This window comes from Cervus canadensis, chromosome 27 (genome assembly GCF_019320065.1).
Source record: "Cervus canadensis isolate Bull #8, Minnesota chromosome 27, ASM1932006v1, whole genome shotgun sequence".
NCBI lineage: Eukaryota > Metazoa > Chordata > Mammalia > Artiodactyla > Cervidae > Cervus > Cervus canadensis.
In genome coordinates, this window is record NC_057412.1 from 48,682,326 (window position 1) to 48,699,184 (window position 16,859).

A 16,859-nucleotide genomic window follows, 5' to 3' on the forward strand; every position below is an offset into this window, starting at 1 on the left:
CACAATACTGCCAGGAAAACAGTGACATTCGGTTATAAAGAATTGCCTCAAAGCACTATCTACTTGTCTGGCTTTGTCCTTGGTGAGCTTCCCTGTTTCTTTCCTGGATTCTTTCATCCTCAGCTTTTAGTGATGCTTAGCACTTTTACTGGGTTTATTAAAAGTTTTGTACTCAAAAGATCTGCCCTTTGTTCTCTATCATTGTTTTCTTCTAAGAACATGTCCTGTATATGAAAGTTTATGTTTTAAGACTTTTTCTTTCCATTCTTGTGGGTTGTTTACAAAGTAATATGGAAAGCAAAATGGGGACAATGCCAATAATCTAGAAAGTATGTTTTTAAACTTCAAGGTTGGGAGTCTTACTTTTGGCAAAATCCAAGAGGAAAAAAACAAAGCTATGTGAGGAACTAGAGAAAACTAAAGGTATAACTTTTAAGATTAAAAAATGTGGACATTTAATAAGTTTTTTCTAAACCTTCCTCTCCATTTCTAAAATGAACATTTACAAGTAGTTAAGCTGTTACAATACTTTTTCCCCATATTGATCAGCTAGTGTATTATTTACATCTTCTTGATCTTTAGACATTGTTTACTTTAATCAGTGATTACCATTTGGGGGCTAAAAATTATGGAAACACTGAGGAATTATCACAGAGACCTGTGAATTATGTGCCATTGTACCTTGTCACTCAATAGACACTATTAGAGACACAACTATTAGTATTTACGTTTATGGAGAGTGGTGTATAGAGTTGTTTTATGTCAAAAATTATTTTGATAGTATTTCTGGCATACTAGATTGGGAATCACTAACCTGTGTTGTGCTATTCAAAGCTATATAAGGTATTTCCATATGCTATTCCTTTGAAGTTGATTTTGCTGTGAAATATTGTCTCTCTTCTTCTGTTAGACACAATACAATGAGCAAATCAGCAAGGTGAAGCAAGGCTTTGCCTTGAGCACGCTGCCTCCAATCCAGCTTCCTCCACCGCCTCCCAGTCCTGAGACGCTGGTAAGAAACACTTGTTGACTCTTGAACAACACAAGGATTGGGGGTGCCAGCCCCCCATGCAGTCAGGAATCTGGGTACTGCTCTACTTGAAAACAATGAATTTGGTAAATGACTACCCAAGAGCAGAAAGCTGAAACAGTTTGGATAGACAAGACTCAAACCCTAGTTTTTGATTCCATGAATCAAATGTACACTTTCTCCGCATTTAAAGATCTATAAAATGAAAATACAAGGACTATATTTGTTGAAAAAAATAGGCAGATAAGTGGACCCACACAGCTCAGACCTGTGTTGTTCAAGAATCAGTTGCATACGATTTTGAACAGTCGCCATCCTCATCTTGATAAAATGGTGAGAACTGTACAACACTGAATAAGCATACGTTCATGTTTCTTCAAAGTGGATAGGGCACATGTTGTGCCTGTCTCTTGTAAGTACGTCCATTCCTGTTTTATCATCTACAGATGGTATGACTAGTTTGTTGGCTCAGCTGAGGCCAAGAGATAGGTTGTATCATTGGATTTTAGTAATGCATTTGATATCTAAAGAGGTATGTATGCTCATTCATCCTGTCAACCACGTTTACATGGTGGGAGAAAACTGATGAATGCTCAGAATTCCCAAATGCCCTCAAATTACCACTAGACTACTGAACCCTCTCAGCATAATACCCTAACAGGCTGGACTTCACTCCTCCACTTCCACTTCAGACTTTGTTTCCTGAACTTTTATCTTCTATTCTTACCTTTTAACATCAAAGACAGCTTTCATTTAGGTCCCTTCCCTGACTGGCTAGGGATAAATGGGTCTTCATCAGACCAACTAATCTCTGTGACATACTATTTATGTTAGCCTTCTGGGAAACATAATGGGGGAAAAAGTGAAAAAAGTGAAGCATAGTACCTTAGCCCAATAAACTCATACAGCTTTCCAAAAGACCTTTAGGAACAGAACCACTCGATGATAGCTTTTATTATGATAACAGATCTGAGGATAAGAAAAAAAAAAGCTGTGGTATATTTAGGGGTAGATCACTTTTGACATTAGCATTTCTGCTTGTAATAGAACTCTGAAAATATTATTTCTACAAATACTAGTTCAGTATATCAAAGAACTTAAAAATTATTAATATGTAAATTGTGTGGAATTACACTGTGTTTCAAAAGCAGAATTTAGAGCTGAGAAAGTATTCTATGATACGCATGGGCTTTAGTTTAGAATGAGAGGATTGCCTTTTATATTTGATTAGTTCAAGTTTTACAGGAGCTTTGTATTATGGATATTTTTATTCTAGGCTTTGAACAACATCCTTGCCAATTCTTCTGATAAGGGATGTGTTGCATAGATGACAAATCCCAGATTCCCTTTAGTTCTATGGGAAGTAACATAGTAGGATTTCTAGAAACCCTGTTGCCTTCTGCCTGTATTCAAACTGCTGCCTGTAGGTAGTAGTTAAACTCTCCCATGACTAAACATAAAATGGCTCCAGAGACTTGGAAGCTAGATACGGAGTTGTTCTTTGGAGTTTTCTGGAATCAGACTGGCATTAGCTGTCTGTGACAGCTATATGTGACACCATGACTGACAAACGTTATCTGACCTTGACCTCTACATCCTCATCCTTGCTTATGTCTGATGTGGCTTTCCAGATTTAGTCAAGGGCAAAAACCCACTGGCAGTTAGGCTCAGTAAAATCCATAAGCATCCTTTGCAAACATTTAAGAGGTACATGTGTATCTTTTGTGCTTTCTAACGAGAGTCACCGCTGTGCTTGGTCAGAGCTGACTGTTGTGTTAAAATGCAGGCACTAGGGACCACTGAGCATTAGCGGAATAGTGTGAAAGCACAGATGCTAGAGATGTGACCATTCTTTCAGTATAAGCTGAGACAGTATTGTACAGTGGGAATACAGTAGCAGTCTGGGTTCAAGTCCTAACTGTGAAGAACTGTGTTAGTTTGGGGAAACTCAGCTGTCCCAAACTTCGGTTTTCCTATTGACAAATCAAGAAATTGTCCTGGATGATCTGATCACTAACTAACAGAGAGACAGATCACTGTCTCTCTGAAATTCTAGTATTGTAAAGATTGATCACCAGGCTTTAAATAAATATTGTGGTCTAACCTGAGAAGTCTGGAATAATGAATGCTCTTCCCAGTTTAACCCAATATTTTTATGAGTTTCATTATATTTTGATTTTTATACCCTGGCTGTCTAATTCTCAAAGTAATATTAGGTAATTGTTGTCCTCAAAAAGAGCAGGACCACTGATTCAGAACCACCATTTGTTATTTAAGAACTTTATATTACAAATATATTGAAACATACATAAAAATAGAATGATGAACCTCTGTGAACCCAAGAGCCATCTTCAACATCATAATCAACATTTTATTAATCTTGTTTCATGTTATTTCCTCCTTCCTCCCCACTGGAACATTTTAAAGTAAACCCTATATATCATATAATCTCATCCATTTATACTTTAGTATGCATTCCTAAAAGATGAAGACTCTTACTCTTATTGGCTATAATCACACCACCATTCTAAGAAAATTATAATTTTTATATCTGATATTACAATTCATATTTCCCCAATTGTTTCAAAAATGTCTTTTTCTTAACTAGGTTAACAATACTTCCAATTTGGTTATAATTACCATTACTTTAAAAACCCTTATTTAAAAAAAAAACAATCCAAACAAGGTTTATAATTTCATTTGGCTGATTATTTTTCTTTAAAATTGTAACAGCTACCCAACACCCTCTCTCTTATTCATCTCATTTATTTGTTGAAAAACTAATTTCCTGTATTATTGATGTAACTGATTACATCCTTATAATGTCATTATACATGTTCTGCTATTTCCTATAAACTGATCGTAGGTCTAGAGGGTTAAATTAGAATCAGGTTCAGTATTTTTAGCAAGAGTACCTTATAGGTGATGAAGTACATGCACATTAGAAGACACAGTGTCTCTCGTTTAGTGATGTTAGGAATCAAATGTCATTCTTGTCTCCATTATAAAGTTCCCCATTAATTTTCACCTTTCTGGTTTCAGTCTCGTTACTTAAGAGCGATACTGATGTTCATTTTTTAAATTCAGCAAAATAGGTGAACTTCTACTTTGTGCCAGTGCTAGACCTGGCACACAGTAGATGTCCCATAAACGTGTCCTCTTTTGTAGTCCAGGTAATAAGGTAGCCATCCCATTGGTCGGTGCTAAGAAGGGCTAGCTTTCTACGAATCCCTGGGAAGCTCGGTAACACCCACAGGCATGTCCACGAGTCACTGTAGGAGGGTTTATCCCCCTGGCCCACCCCGTTTTAGCTTTCTAGTATCCTTGAAACTAAACATAAGATCAGAATTCCACCAGGTGGTAAAAGGTCCTTTCAGTACATAAGAGCAAAAGTAGTATTTTATGTAGACTCTGATACTTTAGTGAATTTCTGAGTGTCAGTATTTATCAGTGTGGAGAATACTCACTGAGGAACTGCTTTGTACAGTCCTTTGCGTTATTCCATTTGGCAGAGAACTTTCAGATCCTCTAACCTCAACTCTTGTTTTATGGGTTAATAACTTGGTGTCCAAGGCCACACAGAGAGATGGGAAGAAAGTAGGACTAGAATTGAGTTCTCTTCTCTCTGTGCTCTTTAGTGTATTTTACTGCTCCCTGCTTTTTTCAGATATTCATATATTTAACTAGTGTTATAACAGCACTGCTTCTAATATACTTTGTTTCTAGATTCAAATCAGTTTTCCTCCCCCCCCCCCAAATTCATTGCTCTATGAGTTTATATTATTGACTACATAATCATGTGGGGGGTTTGTTTTTATTTTCTATCTTTTCTATTTTAGATGCAGCAGTTCTTGGGAAGACCCATTGTGAAAGAATCTTTCTTTAGACCCATACTCACTGTTCCTCAAATGCCTGCCGTTTGTTCTGGAATCGTCTCTGCAGCTGGCCAATCTAGATCTCCCTTGGTACAAAACTCTCTTGGTAGAACAGACATTAACCAGTCCATTGTCACAGTGGACTCCCGGAATGAATGTCTTCTCTTTGTTGATTTGTTTAATAAAGTAAATAATGATGATAATTGAATGAATATGTCCATGAGGCACTGTGTTAAGTGCATTACGTATATTAACCATTTCATTAAGTAATAATAGTTTAGTTTTTAGATACAAAGATAAATCTGATATTATAGTAGAGAATTCTTAGTTTTGCTTCTAAAACAGACGGGATGAGATTGATAATTTTAAGAGATAGTTTATATTTAGCATGGTTGTTGGTAGGTTGAAAACCAAAGAAGCCAAGTCACATTATGCCACAAAACAAAAGAAAAAGTTTTTATACATAGATACATATGTGTGTGTTGTAGGACAGTGTTTATCTATAAACAGGTAATATAAATAGTACCACCCTGAAACATGTTATACTGCAAAGTTACAAATTCTCCTAGTTACAAAGAGCCAGAGAAGCTTTATCAGAACCTGAAGAAGCAGGAGAGAAGTTTAAAATGATTAGGATTATTAATTGTAATCTTGGTCAAGGTATACTTTTTATTAAAAAACCCCACAGAAGATTGATGTTTAATATAATTAATGAAAAATTCTCTAATCTTGAGTTTGTCATAACTGCATTCTAGTGAATTGAGGTTTATTCTGTACCTGTATATTGCTGACAGACTCCCTTTGAAATGTATAGTCAAATAGATTTACTTACTTGTATAGAGGCCTCTCTACAAGCAAATATGTATCTAAGCTTTAACATGTTTACTAAGCAACACATTTTTTTTAATCACCTTAATATTACAGTGTTGCCGATGTGTTTTGCTCCCGCAACATTCTATGAGGATCTGTAAAATTTTAAAGTACCTCAGCCTTCTAATAGGATTAGTTTCTGATTCCTCTGAAAAAGCTTGGACACTGAGGCAAACTCAGATTTCTGGGGATATTCTGCTCTTTCTCTGACTTACTAGGCTTTGTATGAGTAATTTCAGTGGCTGTTAGTAGTTGCTAATTTTTCATAAGTAGTAACCATACATTTTAAAATAATCTGTAATCTTAGATAGAAGATACTTTGTTTATAATTATCCTAATAACCAGATAAAGCACTTAACAATATTCACACATTGATATCAATTAATTAGAACCTTAATGGTTCTAGGAAAGAGCTCTCATAAAATACGGGGACGTTTTTGTCTGATGATTCAGGGCTCTGAGTGGTCACTCAGCTTCCATTTACCACCTGTGTGACGTTTGGGACATTGGCAGATATTTCAGCAGTGTTCTCATCTTTACTTAGTTGTTTGAAAAGTAAACTTTATTATTTGCTTTTTATGATGAATAATTTTATCTTATTAGATATTTATTATTAGTAATTTTATTAATTACTTTTATAATTAGAAAAATATAATACACATAGTATATACAAAATATATATACAGTAGAAAGCAAAACTACCCTGTTGTTGAATCCTAGAAAATAATCACGGTTAATGGGTTATTTTATATCTTACAGTCCTTTTTCTATGTATACACATTTGAAAAATATTTTAATATGAGTTCTACCATAAATTCTGTGCCATAAACTTTTTTTAAATTACATATATTATGGATATTTCTTATGCTCAGACATAGAGATCTATTTTTAAGGACTTGATTAGATATGCTACAGTTTATTTACTTATTCCCCTATTAACAAACTAGGTTGCTGTCAGAAATGCACACTGTATTTCTGTTTATGTTTGTAATTACTGAGACTAGTATGTGCCATTTTAAAAATAAAGGTAAACATATATAATTAGAAATACTGTTGTGCTGGTTAAGGAAAAAAACTTGTAAACAGGGAGCATGCATGTCAGTATTCCTCTTTATTGTACCCATCTCCTGAGGCATGGAGATGTCATGTTGACGTGGAACTCTGCTTCCCCGTAACTGAAGCTGATGACATGACTGTGCTTCTCCCAGATGACTAGGATAGCCTGGACACTGCCAGCTCCTGTGGGAGAAGCTGTGCCCCCCAGTGCAAGTCTGGGACGTGACCCCCTCGTGATGGATTGGGAGAAGGTTTTGGAGAGGCTGAAAACTGCCTTTCCACAGCAGACCAGGTAGCGTGGTCTCTTTTGTGTTGTGAACAGACCATACTACAGTTCCCATAGCCATAATTATGCAATGGAACATTTCAGAGAAACAATACCCACCCACCCCCCTCCCAACACACAGAAGGTACAGGTATTTCCTAACCGTCACCTTGGTAAGGAAAATGAAATTCATTAAGAAGGGATAGTTTTCAGTATAAATGCTAAACCTCTCCACGAAAATTATTAGTTTTAAGTCACGAGGGAATGAACTTTTGAATTTAGGTTTGCTTGTTTAATGAAAGTACAACTAGTTATAAACCTGCCCAGTTTTAATGCCACTAGCTACAATAATTATCTCAATAACCTATTTCCAAAGTGAATTTTAAGTTAATTGTATGCCATATAAGCACAAACATAATCAGATTTCCTTAATTTATTGAAGTTCTTATGGTTTCTTTGTTAAGGAACACGGTTAAATGCAAGAAATCATTATTTTACTGTGCTTTTCACAGTTCTGACTTTTGCAGAAAACTATTTAATTCTATTCCTCCAGAAATGAAGTATCTTTAATCTTGTATAAAATGAATAATTCTAGTTTTCACCAGCATTTTCATTTGAAGTCCAATGCTTTTATTTAACATATATACTATTATGTTTCATGGTTATATTATGGTTTTGTAAACATAATGGTGAATAGAAAATGAAAATAGAATCTTAATATAGTTGTGGTAAAAAATGTTTATAGAAAATAAATAATAAATCAAAGATAGTTTTATAAGGCTGGTGACATGACATTTCATTTGAGAAAAATATTTTATCATCCTACCCTGTCCTACCAAAATGTGTCTGCAGACTTTGGGTCAGTTGGCCATGGGAATTGAAAAATAGCATGTTGATTAAAATACTCCTAGGTTTCTTTATCACATAATGTGTCTTTTAGTCTTTGCTTTCCTTTTCTGTTAAATCTTTATTTTCTGTTTATGAATTTTATAAAAGTAGAATTGATAGCACAATGATCGAGACTGATAGTAACATAATTGTAAAGAAGTATTTTAGTCTCTCTCGAGTAAGAGAACATTGAGAAGTACAACATAAAGAGGCTCAGTACATAAATAAGTATTTAGATAGCAAACTTCATTTTCACAAGTGAGGTTTTATAAACAGTTAAAATCTCATTGGGGGAAGAAAATAAATACTAAACTTTATCAATCATGAGCACATTAGTAGGAATTTTCATTCTGGTTTAAGATAAATGTAGATGGACCCATGATCACGTTTTTAGATCAGAGATCCAAAGGGTCACGTCTGTATGGTGGATATTATCCTACGATAGGATTTTATATCTCCTTTGGAGGGCACATCTTCAAGGCAGTAGGAAAATGACCACTACTCTTTCCTTGATCTTTTCCAGAAAGGAGCTTACAGATTTCGTACGGAAATTGAAGGATACTCATGGGAAGTCCTTATCTGGACTGACATTTGATGAAATTGTTCACAAGATTTCCCAATTTATTGACCCCAAGAGATCTCAGGTAAAAAAAAAAAGAAGCAACTAAACAACAGAAAACAAAAAGTAAAACTGTATCTCCTGACCCTTATCTTTAGTTAGCTGTACTAATTATCTCCATAACATGATCAGGAAATCAATTATAATCATATTAAATCATATATTAACATTAAACAATTAAACTTGACAAATGGCGATGGAAACACCACCTGATCATTCTAGAATAAAACTGAGCCTTTTGAAATTTAGGTTATTTTGAATATTTCAAAAAGGAGACTTTTTTTCCTAATTTTCTGCAAAGACTTATTTTAATTAAAAGAGCACCTAGAGTTACTTTTGTTTTTACCTGGTTCTTAATCTATAAGTAATATTGCCAGTAATTGCTTCAAGATTTCTCATGAACCTGATTATTAACCTTTTTGTTGTTGTTCAGTCGCTCAGTTGTGTGCGACTCTTTGTGACCCCATGGACTGCAGCACACCAGGCTTCCCTGTCCTTCACCATTTCCCAGAGTTTGCTCAAACTCTTGTCCATTGAATCGGTGATGCCATCCAACCATCTCATCCTCTGTGCACCCCCTTCTCCTGCCCTCAATCTTTACCAGCAACAGGAGTTTTTCCAGTAAGTTAGCTCTTTACATCAGGTGGCCAAAGTATTGGATCCTCAGTTTCAGCATCAGTCCTTCCAATGAATATTCAAGGTTGATTTCCCCTTTTGCTAAATTCCACTGTAGCCTACTCTATGGTAGTCTGTCAGTTCTTCCTGTCTTATGCAATTCTAAAAAAATAATAAGTATGACATTCTTATTTTCAGAGTCAAGTAAAATCAGCACCAAATGGTAATCGTGTTTCACCGAGCCATACTGCACCACAGGCTGACGCTGCCCAGCCCTCAGAACCAACCCCGAGGTCCCTCGGTTCACAAGGCTCTGTGACACAGGAAGGAGCCAGTCATTTGGTGAGACTGAGACTGTTGATTCTAAATACACTTACATTTAGGAGAGAGAGTGAGCTGCATTTAACCTTACGTATGTTTTCCCTAGGATGATGAGGAAGAAGAGCCTTGTGTGATCTGTCATGAGAATCTCTCTCCAGATAACCTCTCTGTTTTGCCTTGTGCACATAAATTCCATGCTCAGGTAAACTTATCTGTTTAATATTTTGCCATTAATCAATTAAGTGAAATTCATGCTACATTTCTTAAAATCATATACACGTATGATTATCCACTGTGTCATGAATTTCACTGGATATTCACGTAGTGGATAGAGTTGATGTGTTTCCCCATACCTAGCCATGGATTGCATTGTTTTCTCAGGTCTTGATATACCTACCAGGAGAAGGGCACCGTGATGAAATTTAATGGGCAGAGTGGCATTTCCTTTGATGAACAGAACTGGAAGCAGTGTTGATTGACATGACAGTTGACAGTTTAGCAAAGTGACACTTCACCTTGACTTGTTATAAATAGTGTTCTTTGTTAACACCTAATGATGGCCAAGTGCTGTTACAACACACAAGAATTACCTTAACAGTCTGTCCAGGCTTCTGTGTTTGCCTTTGAAGATGCTAAGGCTTGAGGTTTTTGTTTCGTTGTTAATTTTTATTGAAGTATTGTTGCTTTACAATGTTATGCTAATTTCTGCTGTACGTCTTTGAATCAGCTATACATACATCTCCTCTTTTTTGGATTCCCTTCCCGTTTAGGTCACCACAGAGCATTGAGTAGAGTTCCCTGGGCCGTACAGTAGGTCCTCATTAGTTATCTGTTTCATACATGGTAATGTGTGTATTTCACCCCCTCTCCCAGCTCCGCCCGCCCTGCCTCCCACCTTGGGGTCCATACGTTTGTTCTCTGTGTCCGTGTCTCTATCTCTGCTTTGCAAATAGACTCATATGTACCATTTTTCTAGATTCCACATATATGCATTAATAGACGATACTTGTTTTTCTCTTTCTGACTCCCTTGACTTGTGTGACAGTCTCTGGGTCCATCCCTGTCTCTGCAGATAGCGCAGTTTCATTCTTTCTGTGGCTGAGAAATATCCCACTGTATGCATGTACCACATCTTTATCCATTCCTCTGTTGATGGGGCATCGAGGTTGCGTCCATGTCTTGGCTATTGTAAATGGTGCTGCAATAAGCATTCGGGTGCATGTATCTTTTGAAATTATGGTTTTCTCCAGTTATATGCCAGGAATGGAACTGCTGGGACATAGAGTAGTTTTTTTTCCTAGTATTTTTAAGAAATCGCCATGCTATTCTCCATAGTGGCTATCTCAGTTTTTATTCCCACCAATAGTGCAAGAGGGTTCCCGTTTCTCCACACCCTCTCCAGCATTTATTGTTTGTAGTTTTTTTAATCATGACTGTTCCTACTGGTGTGAGGTGATAGATACATCATTGTAGTTTTCATTTGCATTTCTGTGATAATTAGTGATGTTGAGCATCTTTTTATGTGCCTCTTGGCCATCTGCATATCTTCTTTGGAGAAGCGTCTATTTAAATCTTCCACCCATTTTTTGATTGGGCTGCTTTATTTTTATATTGAGCTACATGAGCTGTTTGTACATTGTGCAGATTAACCCCTTGTCAGTTGCTTCACTTGCAGATATTTTCTCCCATTCTGAGTGTTGTCTTTTCATCTCGTTGATAGTTTCCTTTTGATGTTAGGAAAATGTGAGGCTGGTACATCTTTTGTTAATTCCTGGCATTTATAGATTAGCAGCATAGATTAACTTCTGATGTTGCTGTGCAAGTGCTGTTGATACACAGTCTATGACCCGAGTCCTCTGTTGTGGGAGCGCAGCATGGCACAAGAGAGGTGATCTCACACAAGAAAGGCCGCTCAGGGAAGTGAACAATAGCCACCGTATTCAAGCCATATCTGTAAAACACCATTTCAAAGACAGTGTGACGCCGGGTATAGAGCTATACTTTTCATCTGCTCTGTTAAGAGAGATGCACAGAGTGACTAATCCTAAATGATCTCCAGATAGATACTTCAGTTCAGTCGCTCACTCATGTCCAACTTTTTGCAAACCCATGGACTGCAGCACACCAGGCCTCCCTGTCCATCACCAACTCCCTGGGTTTACCCAAACTCATGTCCATCGAGTCGGTGATGCCATCCAGCCATCTCATCCTCTGTTGTCCCCTTCTCCTCCCGCCTTCAATCTTTCCCAGCATCAGGGTCTTTTCCAGTGAGTCAGCTCTTCACCACCTGATGTGAAACTCCAAAGTGTTGGAGTTTCAGCTTCAACATCAGTCCTTCCAATGAACACCCAGGACTGATCTCCTTCAGGATGGACTGGTTGGATCTCCTTGCAGTCCAAGGGACTCTCAAGAGTCTTCTCCAACACCACAGTTCAAAAGCATCAATTCTCTGGCACTCAGCTTTCTTTACACTCCAACTCTCACATCCATACATGACCACTGGAAAAACCATAGCCTTGACTGTACGGACCTTTGTTGGCAAAGTAATGTCTCTGCTTCTTAATATGCTGTCTAGGTTGGTCATAACTTTCCTTCTAAGGAATAAGCGTCTTTTAATTTCATGGCTGCAGTCACCATCTGCAATGATTTTGGAGCCAAAAAAATAAAGTCTCTCACTGTTTCCCCATCTATTTGCCATGAAGTGATAGGACCGGATGCCATGATCTTAGTTTTCTGAATGTTGAGCTTTAAGCCCACTTTTTCACTCTCCTCTTTCACTTTCATCAAGAGGCTCTTTAGTTCTTCACATTCTGCCATAAGAGTGGTGTCATCTGCATATCTGAGGTTATTGATATTTCTCCTGGCAGTCTTGATTCCAGCTTGTGCTTCATCCAGCCCAGCGTTTCTTATGATGTACTCTGTACATAAGTTAAATAGGCAGGGTGACAATATACAGTCTTGATGTACTCCTTTTCCTATTTGGAACCAGTTTGTTGTTCCATATCCAGTCTGATTTTCCTGAAGATCTATGTAGAAAATAAATGTTTCACAAACTTATTTTATTCTTTGCCACTGCTCATTGAATAGAAAGCAAGTAATTCATTTAGGTTGCTCTCTAGGGACAGAGTTAATGGGCCTCATGTCTACTGCCTATTCTTCATACTCTTAATACTCTCTCATCTGGCTAGGCTCTCCATTATTCATTCAGGTAAAATGATTTGTTTTTGGAGAGTCAGTATTCAAGCAAATAACTTAATAGATAGTTCATAGCCAAAGAGTACTACCATTATCACCAAAGAAAGGCAATCTTAAAAGTATACCCATTATCTAAAGATTTTAACTTCAAACACCATAAGTACTTGATACAACATATTTGTGACATTTATATATTTAGATATGACTTTTTCCAGATTATCAAATAGAATAATAGATAATAAATAGAAAAAAATATAGCAGGTTTCCTCAATCTCCTTGTTAGGAAGAAGTGCTAGTCTATCTGAAGATTGGGGCTGGATAAAGGAACTTATTAGAATAAACTGGCTGAAAGGTGTTGTCCCGTTACCAACTATGGTGCTCAGCAAACCATGGACAAAGTGCCTTGACTGCAGCAGTTTTCATGAAAGAAAGTGAAAGTGAAGTCGCTCGGTCGTGTCCGACTCTTTGCGACCCCAAGGACTATAGCCTACCAGACTCCTCCATCCATGGGATTTTCCAGGCAAGAATACTGGAGTGGGTTGCCATTTCCTTCTCCAGTTTTCATGGCAATCCACCAAATAAGGCTCTAAGATCTATCAGAAGACATATTGGTTGGCAATCCTGATGTATAGATCTATGTAGGCTAAATAAAAACCTCTGCTAGGCTAAATCTGAGTGACTGACATGAATCTTTTTGCTTCTTAGTGCATTAGACCTTGGTTGATGCAACAGCGGACATGCCCAACCTGCAGACTCCACGTTTTGCTACCAGAAGAATTTCCAGGTCACCCAAGCCAGCACTTGCCCAAGATCTGATTCAGCAGGGTGACTATGCAAAGGAAGTTCAATTTTCAGACTCCAGAATTTAGTTTTCCATTTATTTGAGCTGATAGTGTGAGAGATATGAAGCAGTATGTTCTTCAGTATTATTCAAAATAAGCTAGTTGATCTCATCAAAGCTGCAGCCAAAGAGGAGAGGACAAATCTTCGGGACTGTGAACTGAACTGAAACAGTTTAAAGAGATAAAATTTTGAAAGTTACATTAGATTTGCCCTTATTTTAGTAAATATTTTCTTCCAACTTAAACATGATTACTGTTAACATGTATCTTAGAATGTCTTCTCTTTTCCTTATTCCTCTCATCCTTTACTTTCTCCTGAATATGCTACTTTAATTTCCTGAACTAAATGTAAACAAGAGTAAGAAAATTCCTCAGATTTTAGTGTTCCTTTTAACTTTTAAAATTACTTATGAAATATATGCTATTTATATTTTATCTCTATCTTCCCCATTCTTTCCTATTCTCTAAAATATGTACCTGTGAATAGATATGAGCTACTTGAGGGTGAGAACCAACCACTGATGTCTTGGAGCTGGCTTATATACTGTACTGGTTTGTGAGAGATGATTCCTAGTTTCAGGAATTTTGTGAAACAGTTATTCAAACTGTTGTTAGCTTGAAATCTGTTATAGTGGGAGTATTTTACAGCACAGAAATTGGTGAATGGTATAGATAAGGGCTTTTTTCCCTTCCCCCCAAGAGCTGGTTATTAAAGATTTACCAGCATACCACTGGGACCATGCCTGATGATTCTTACTGTTCTCAATGTCTTGCACAGTAGACACACCATAAATAGCCCCCCAAATCAGAAATCAGGAAGCAGTAAGAAAATTAGTATGCAAATTAAGTCACTTGCTCATTTGAATAACTATTTGTAAACATGTTCGTTGGACCTTAATCATTTATGCTTTGGAGGAATTTTTTTTTCAGCCTTAAAAAGTTTCTAATTTCACTTTCTCATGCATGGGTGTTGTCCTGTTTGTGTGTAGTCTCTTATGACAGAGTTGACACCCACTGAGCTAAGTGGCACATTTAAAGCTTGTCACTGAGAACTTTTCTTAGAGGTCAAAAATCTATTTTGAAATTGGTACTGTGTAAATGTTGTGTTGTACATGTCTCTAGCTACAAAATTATTAATAAAAGAATTCAGTTACCTGGTAAGAGAAATGTTACTTTGTTCATATTATTTTCCATAAATCAACAAAATTCATTCTGTGAATAAGTGTTTCCTGACTCAGCAACTATTTTACCTGTATATTTTACTGTAAATGTATCTTGAAGTTGTTTTAAATCTCTACTTAAAATTACTATTTCTGAAATTGTATGCTGTTTTCTTCTCTAATAAGAATAGACTGGAAAATACCCCAAAGTGAAGGCAGTCATCTAGACTTGTTAAGTGCCAAAAAAAGTCTTAGAATTATACAATTCAGAACTTACAGGACCTTTAATAATTATCTCATCTAACACCTCAAGATCATGGTCATATAGCAGATAACCTTGTAAAACATTTTTTAGTGTATATTTACAATTGTATATACACTTTCATGTGGGAAAGAATAAATGTTTCTTAATTGAATGCCTATTATTTTGTGTTTATCGCTGTAACTGTATGCTAAAACTATGTGAAATCTCTTTCAAACATCTCTTTCTGTTTAATTGTGCTTAAATTTTATCTTCTCTTGTGAGAAAGGGTAGGAAAATATACAAGAAGTCAGTCATCTATACTTGTAAAATATCAAGACTATCTTAGAATCATAGAATGTCAGAGTTTATAGGGTCTTTAATGATCCCCTGGTCTATTGCCTCATTCTACGGGAACAGCTTGCCCTAGACCATGCGGTTAAATAGCCAGTCCTAATACCTGGGAGAGTCCTGATATGCAGTAAGTCACATGTTTCCTCTATCAGTTCAAGCTGCAAGGCTGCATTGGTGCTGACCTGCTGTTCTTAGCTCCAAAGATGGAGCCAGAGAACTTAACAGGGTAGCTGATACATAGTGAGAATGTAGTAGGAACATGCTCTTGAATGTCATGTCCAACTCTGCAGAGGCTAAAGGTAATGGGATTTTTTTTCTTTTTGAGGTTTAACAATAAAGACAACTGTAGCAGTCATTCCATTATAAGCAATGATTGCTGTCATGCCTGTGGCTGCTGAAGGACCCAGGACACCATACTGCACAGAAATTCAGCGAGATGAGTAGTAATATTTACTTTACAAACAATCTGTACACCTCCTGTGATGTCACATCACTGCAGCTGCTGTCAAGATACGTCTTATAGTATTTTCCTTTATATTCATTGTCCATGTGTATAATAACATTTTCCAGCTTTTATGGGACACCTTCCTTGATCAAATGTTACTTCGTGTGATCCACTAATAACTTAAAGTGGATACTATCCTTTTTATTTTGCAGATGAAGAAACTGAGGCTCAACTAAGAGGGTATACTGTGTCTGAGGTCACAGCTGTGAAGTGGCGTTCTGGGATTTGAACGCAAATCTCTGTGCCTTAGCGAGTGTTCTCTCTTTAAGTTCTTCATAGTGGTCTCCCTGTTCTGGACTGACTGTATACACAAATATTATTTTAAATAATACACTTCAAAATAAAATGAAACAAATGGTACATCTGATTATTTTGGGCTATGAACATGGTATTGAATACATAAAAAATATATAATAGTGATACAGTATGCTAAGAAAAGTTCGACTTTTCCCTCAGATGTCTTGGTTTGCTTGAGATGGTTCCAATTAATGCCTGTTGTCTTGACATATTAACAGTGCTCCCCTTTACTCTCAGCAGTATCCTAGTACAGATGATTAATTTTATTTTATGGTTAATTTTTTTTTTTTTAACCAGATTCAAAATTTAGCAAAACTCCTCTACATTTATAAAATGCTCCTGGAATACCTTAATCCCTTATCACATAGCCTCTCAGGTAAGAACCATCCACACACACAGCCTCTCAGGTAGGGAACCATCCACACATAAATATGATATAAAAAGCAGCGGTCATGAGAAGAGAGTGCAAATGCAGGATATTGGAAATTCATTTGAAATTAAAGACCATCAACTTAAAACAGTCTTGTGTGTGTGTGTCTGTATATATATATGTGTGTGTGTATATATATATATATATATATATATATATATATATATATATATAGCCTGCTACATTAAAACCTTACAGTAACTGCAAACCAAAAATATACAATAGATAACAAAAAAGCATTCCAAACACAATACTACAGATAATCATCAGATCACAAGAGAAGAGAACAAAACAGG

General features: G+C 36.5%; 1 protein-coding gene across 10 annotated transcripts in view; it reads left to right on the plus strand.

Moving 5' to 3' along the window:
* Nucleotides 1–15,152, plus strand: part of DZIP3 (DAZ interacting zinc finger protein 3) — a 110,176-nt gene extending 95,024 nt beyond the window's left edge. For 9 of the 10 annotated variants that reach the window (XM_043448604.1, XM_043448608.1, XM_043448610.1 and 6 more), the window contains 7 exons: nucleotides 911–1,012; nucleotides 4,870–4,995; nucleotides 6,984–7,123; nucleotides 8,508–8,628; nucleotides 9,417–9,560; nucleotides 9,646–9,741; nucleotides 13,440–15,152. In XM_043448604.1, the coding sequence (XP_043304539.1) occupies nucleotides 911–1,012; nucleotides 4,870–4,995; nucleotides 6,984–7,123; nucleotides 8,508–8,628; nucleotides 9,417–9,560; nucleotides 9,646–9,741; nucleotides 13,440–13,550 (840 nt within the window). In that variant the 3' untranslated portion in view covers nucleotides 13,551–15,152. Of the gene's footprint in view, nucleotides 1–910; nucleotides 1,013–4,869; nucleotides 4,996–6,983; nucleotides 7,124–8,507; nucleotides 8,629–9,416; nucleotides 9,561–9,645; nucleotides 9,742–13,439 lie in introns of those variants that run through there. The other variant, XM_043448611.1, reaches the window with a different exon arrangement.
* The last annotated feature ends 1,707 nt before the right edge of the window (nucleotides 15,153–16,859 follow it).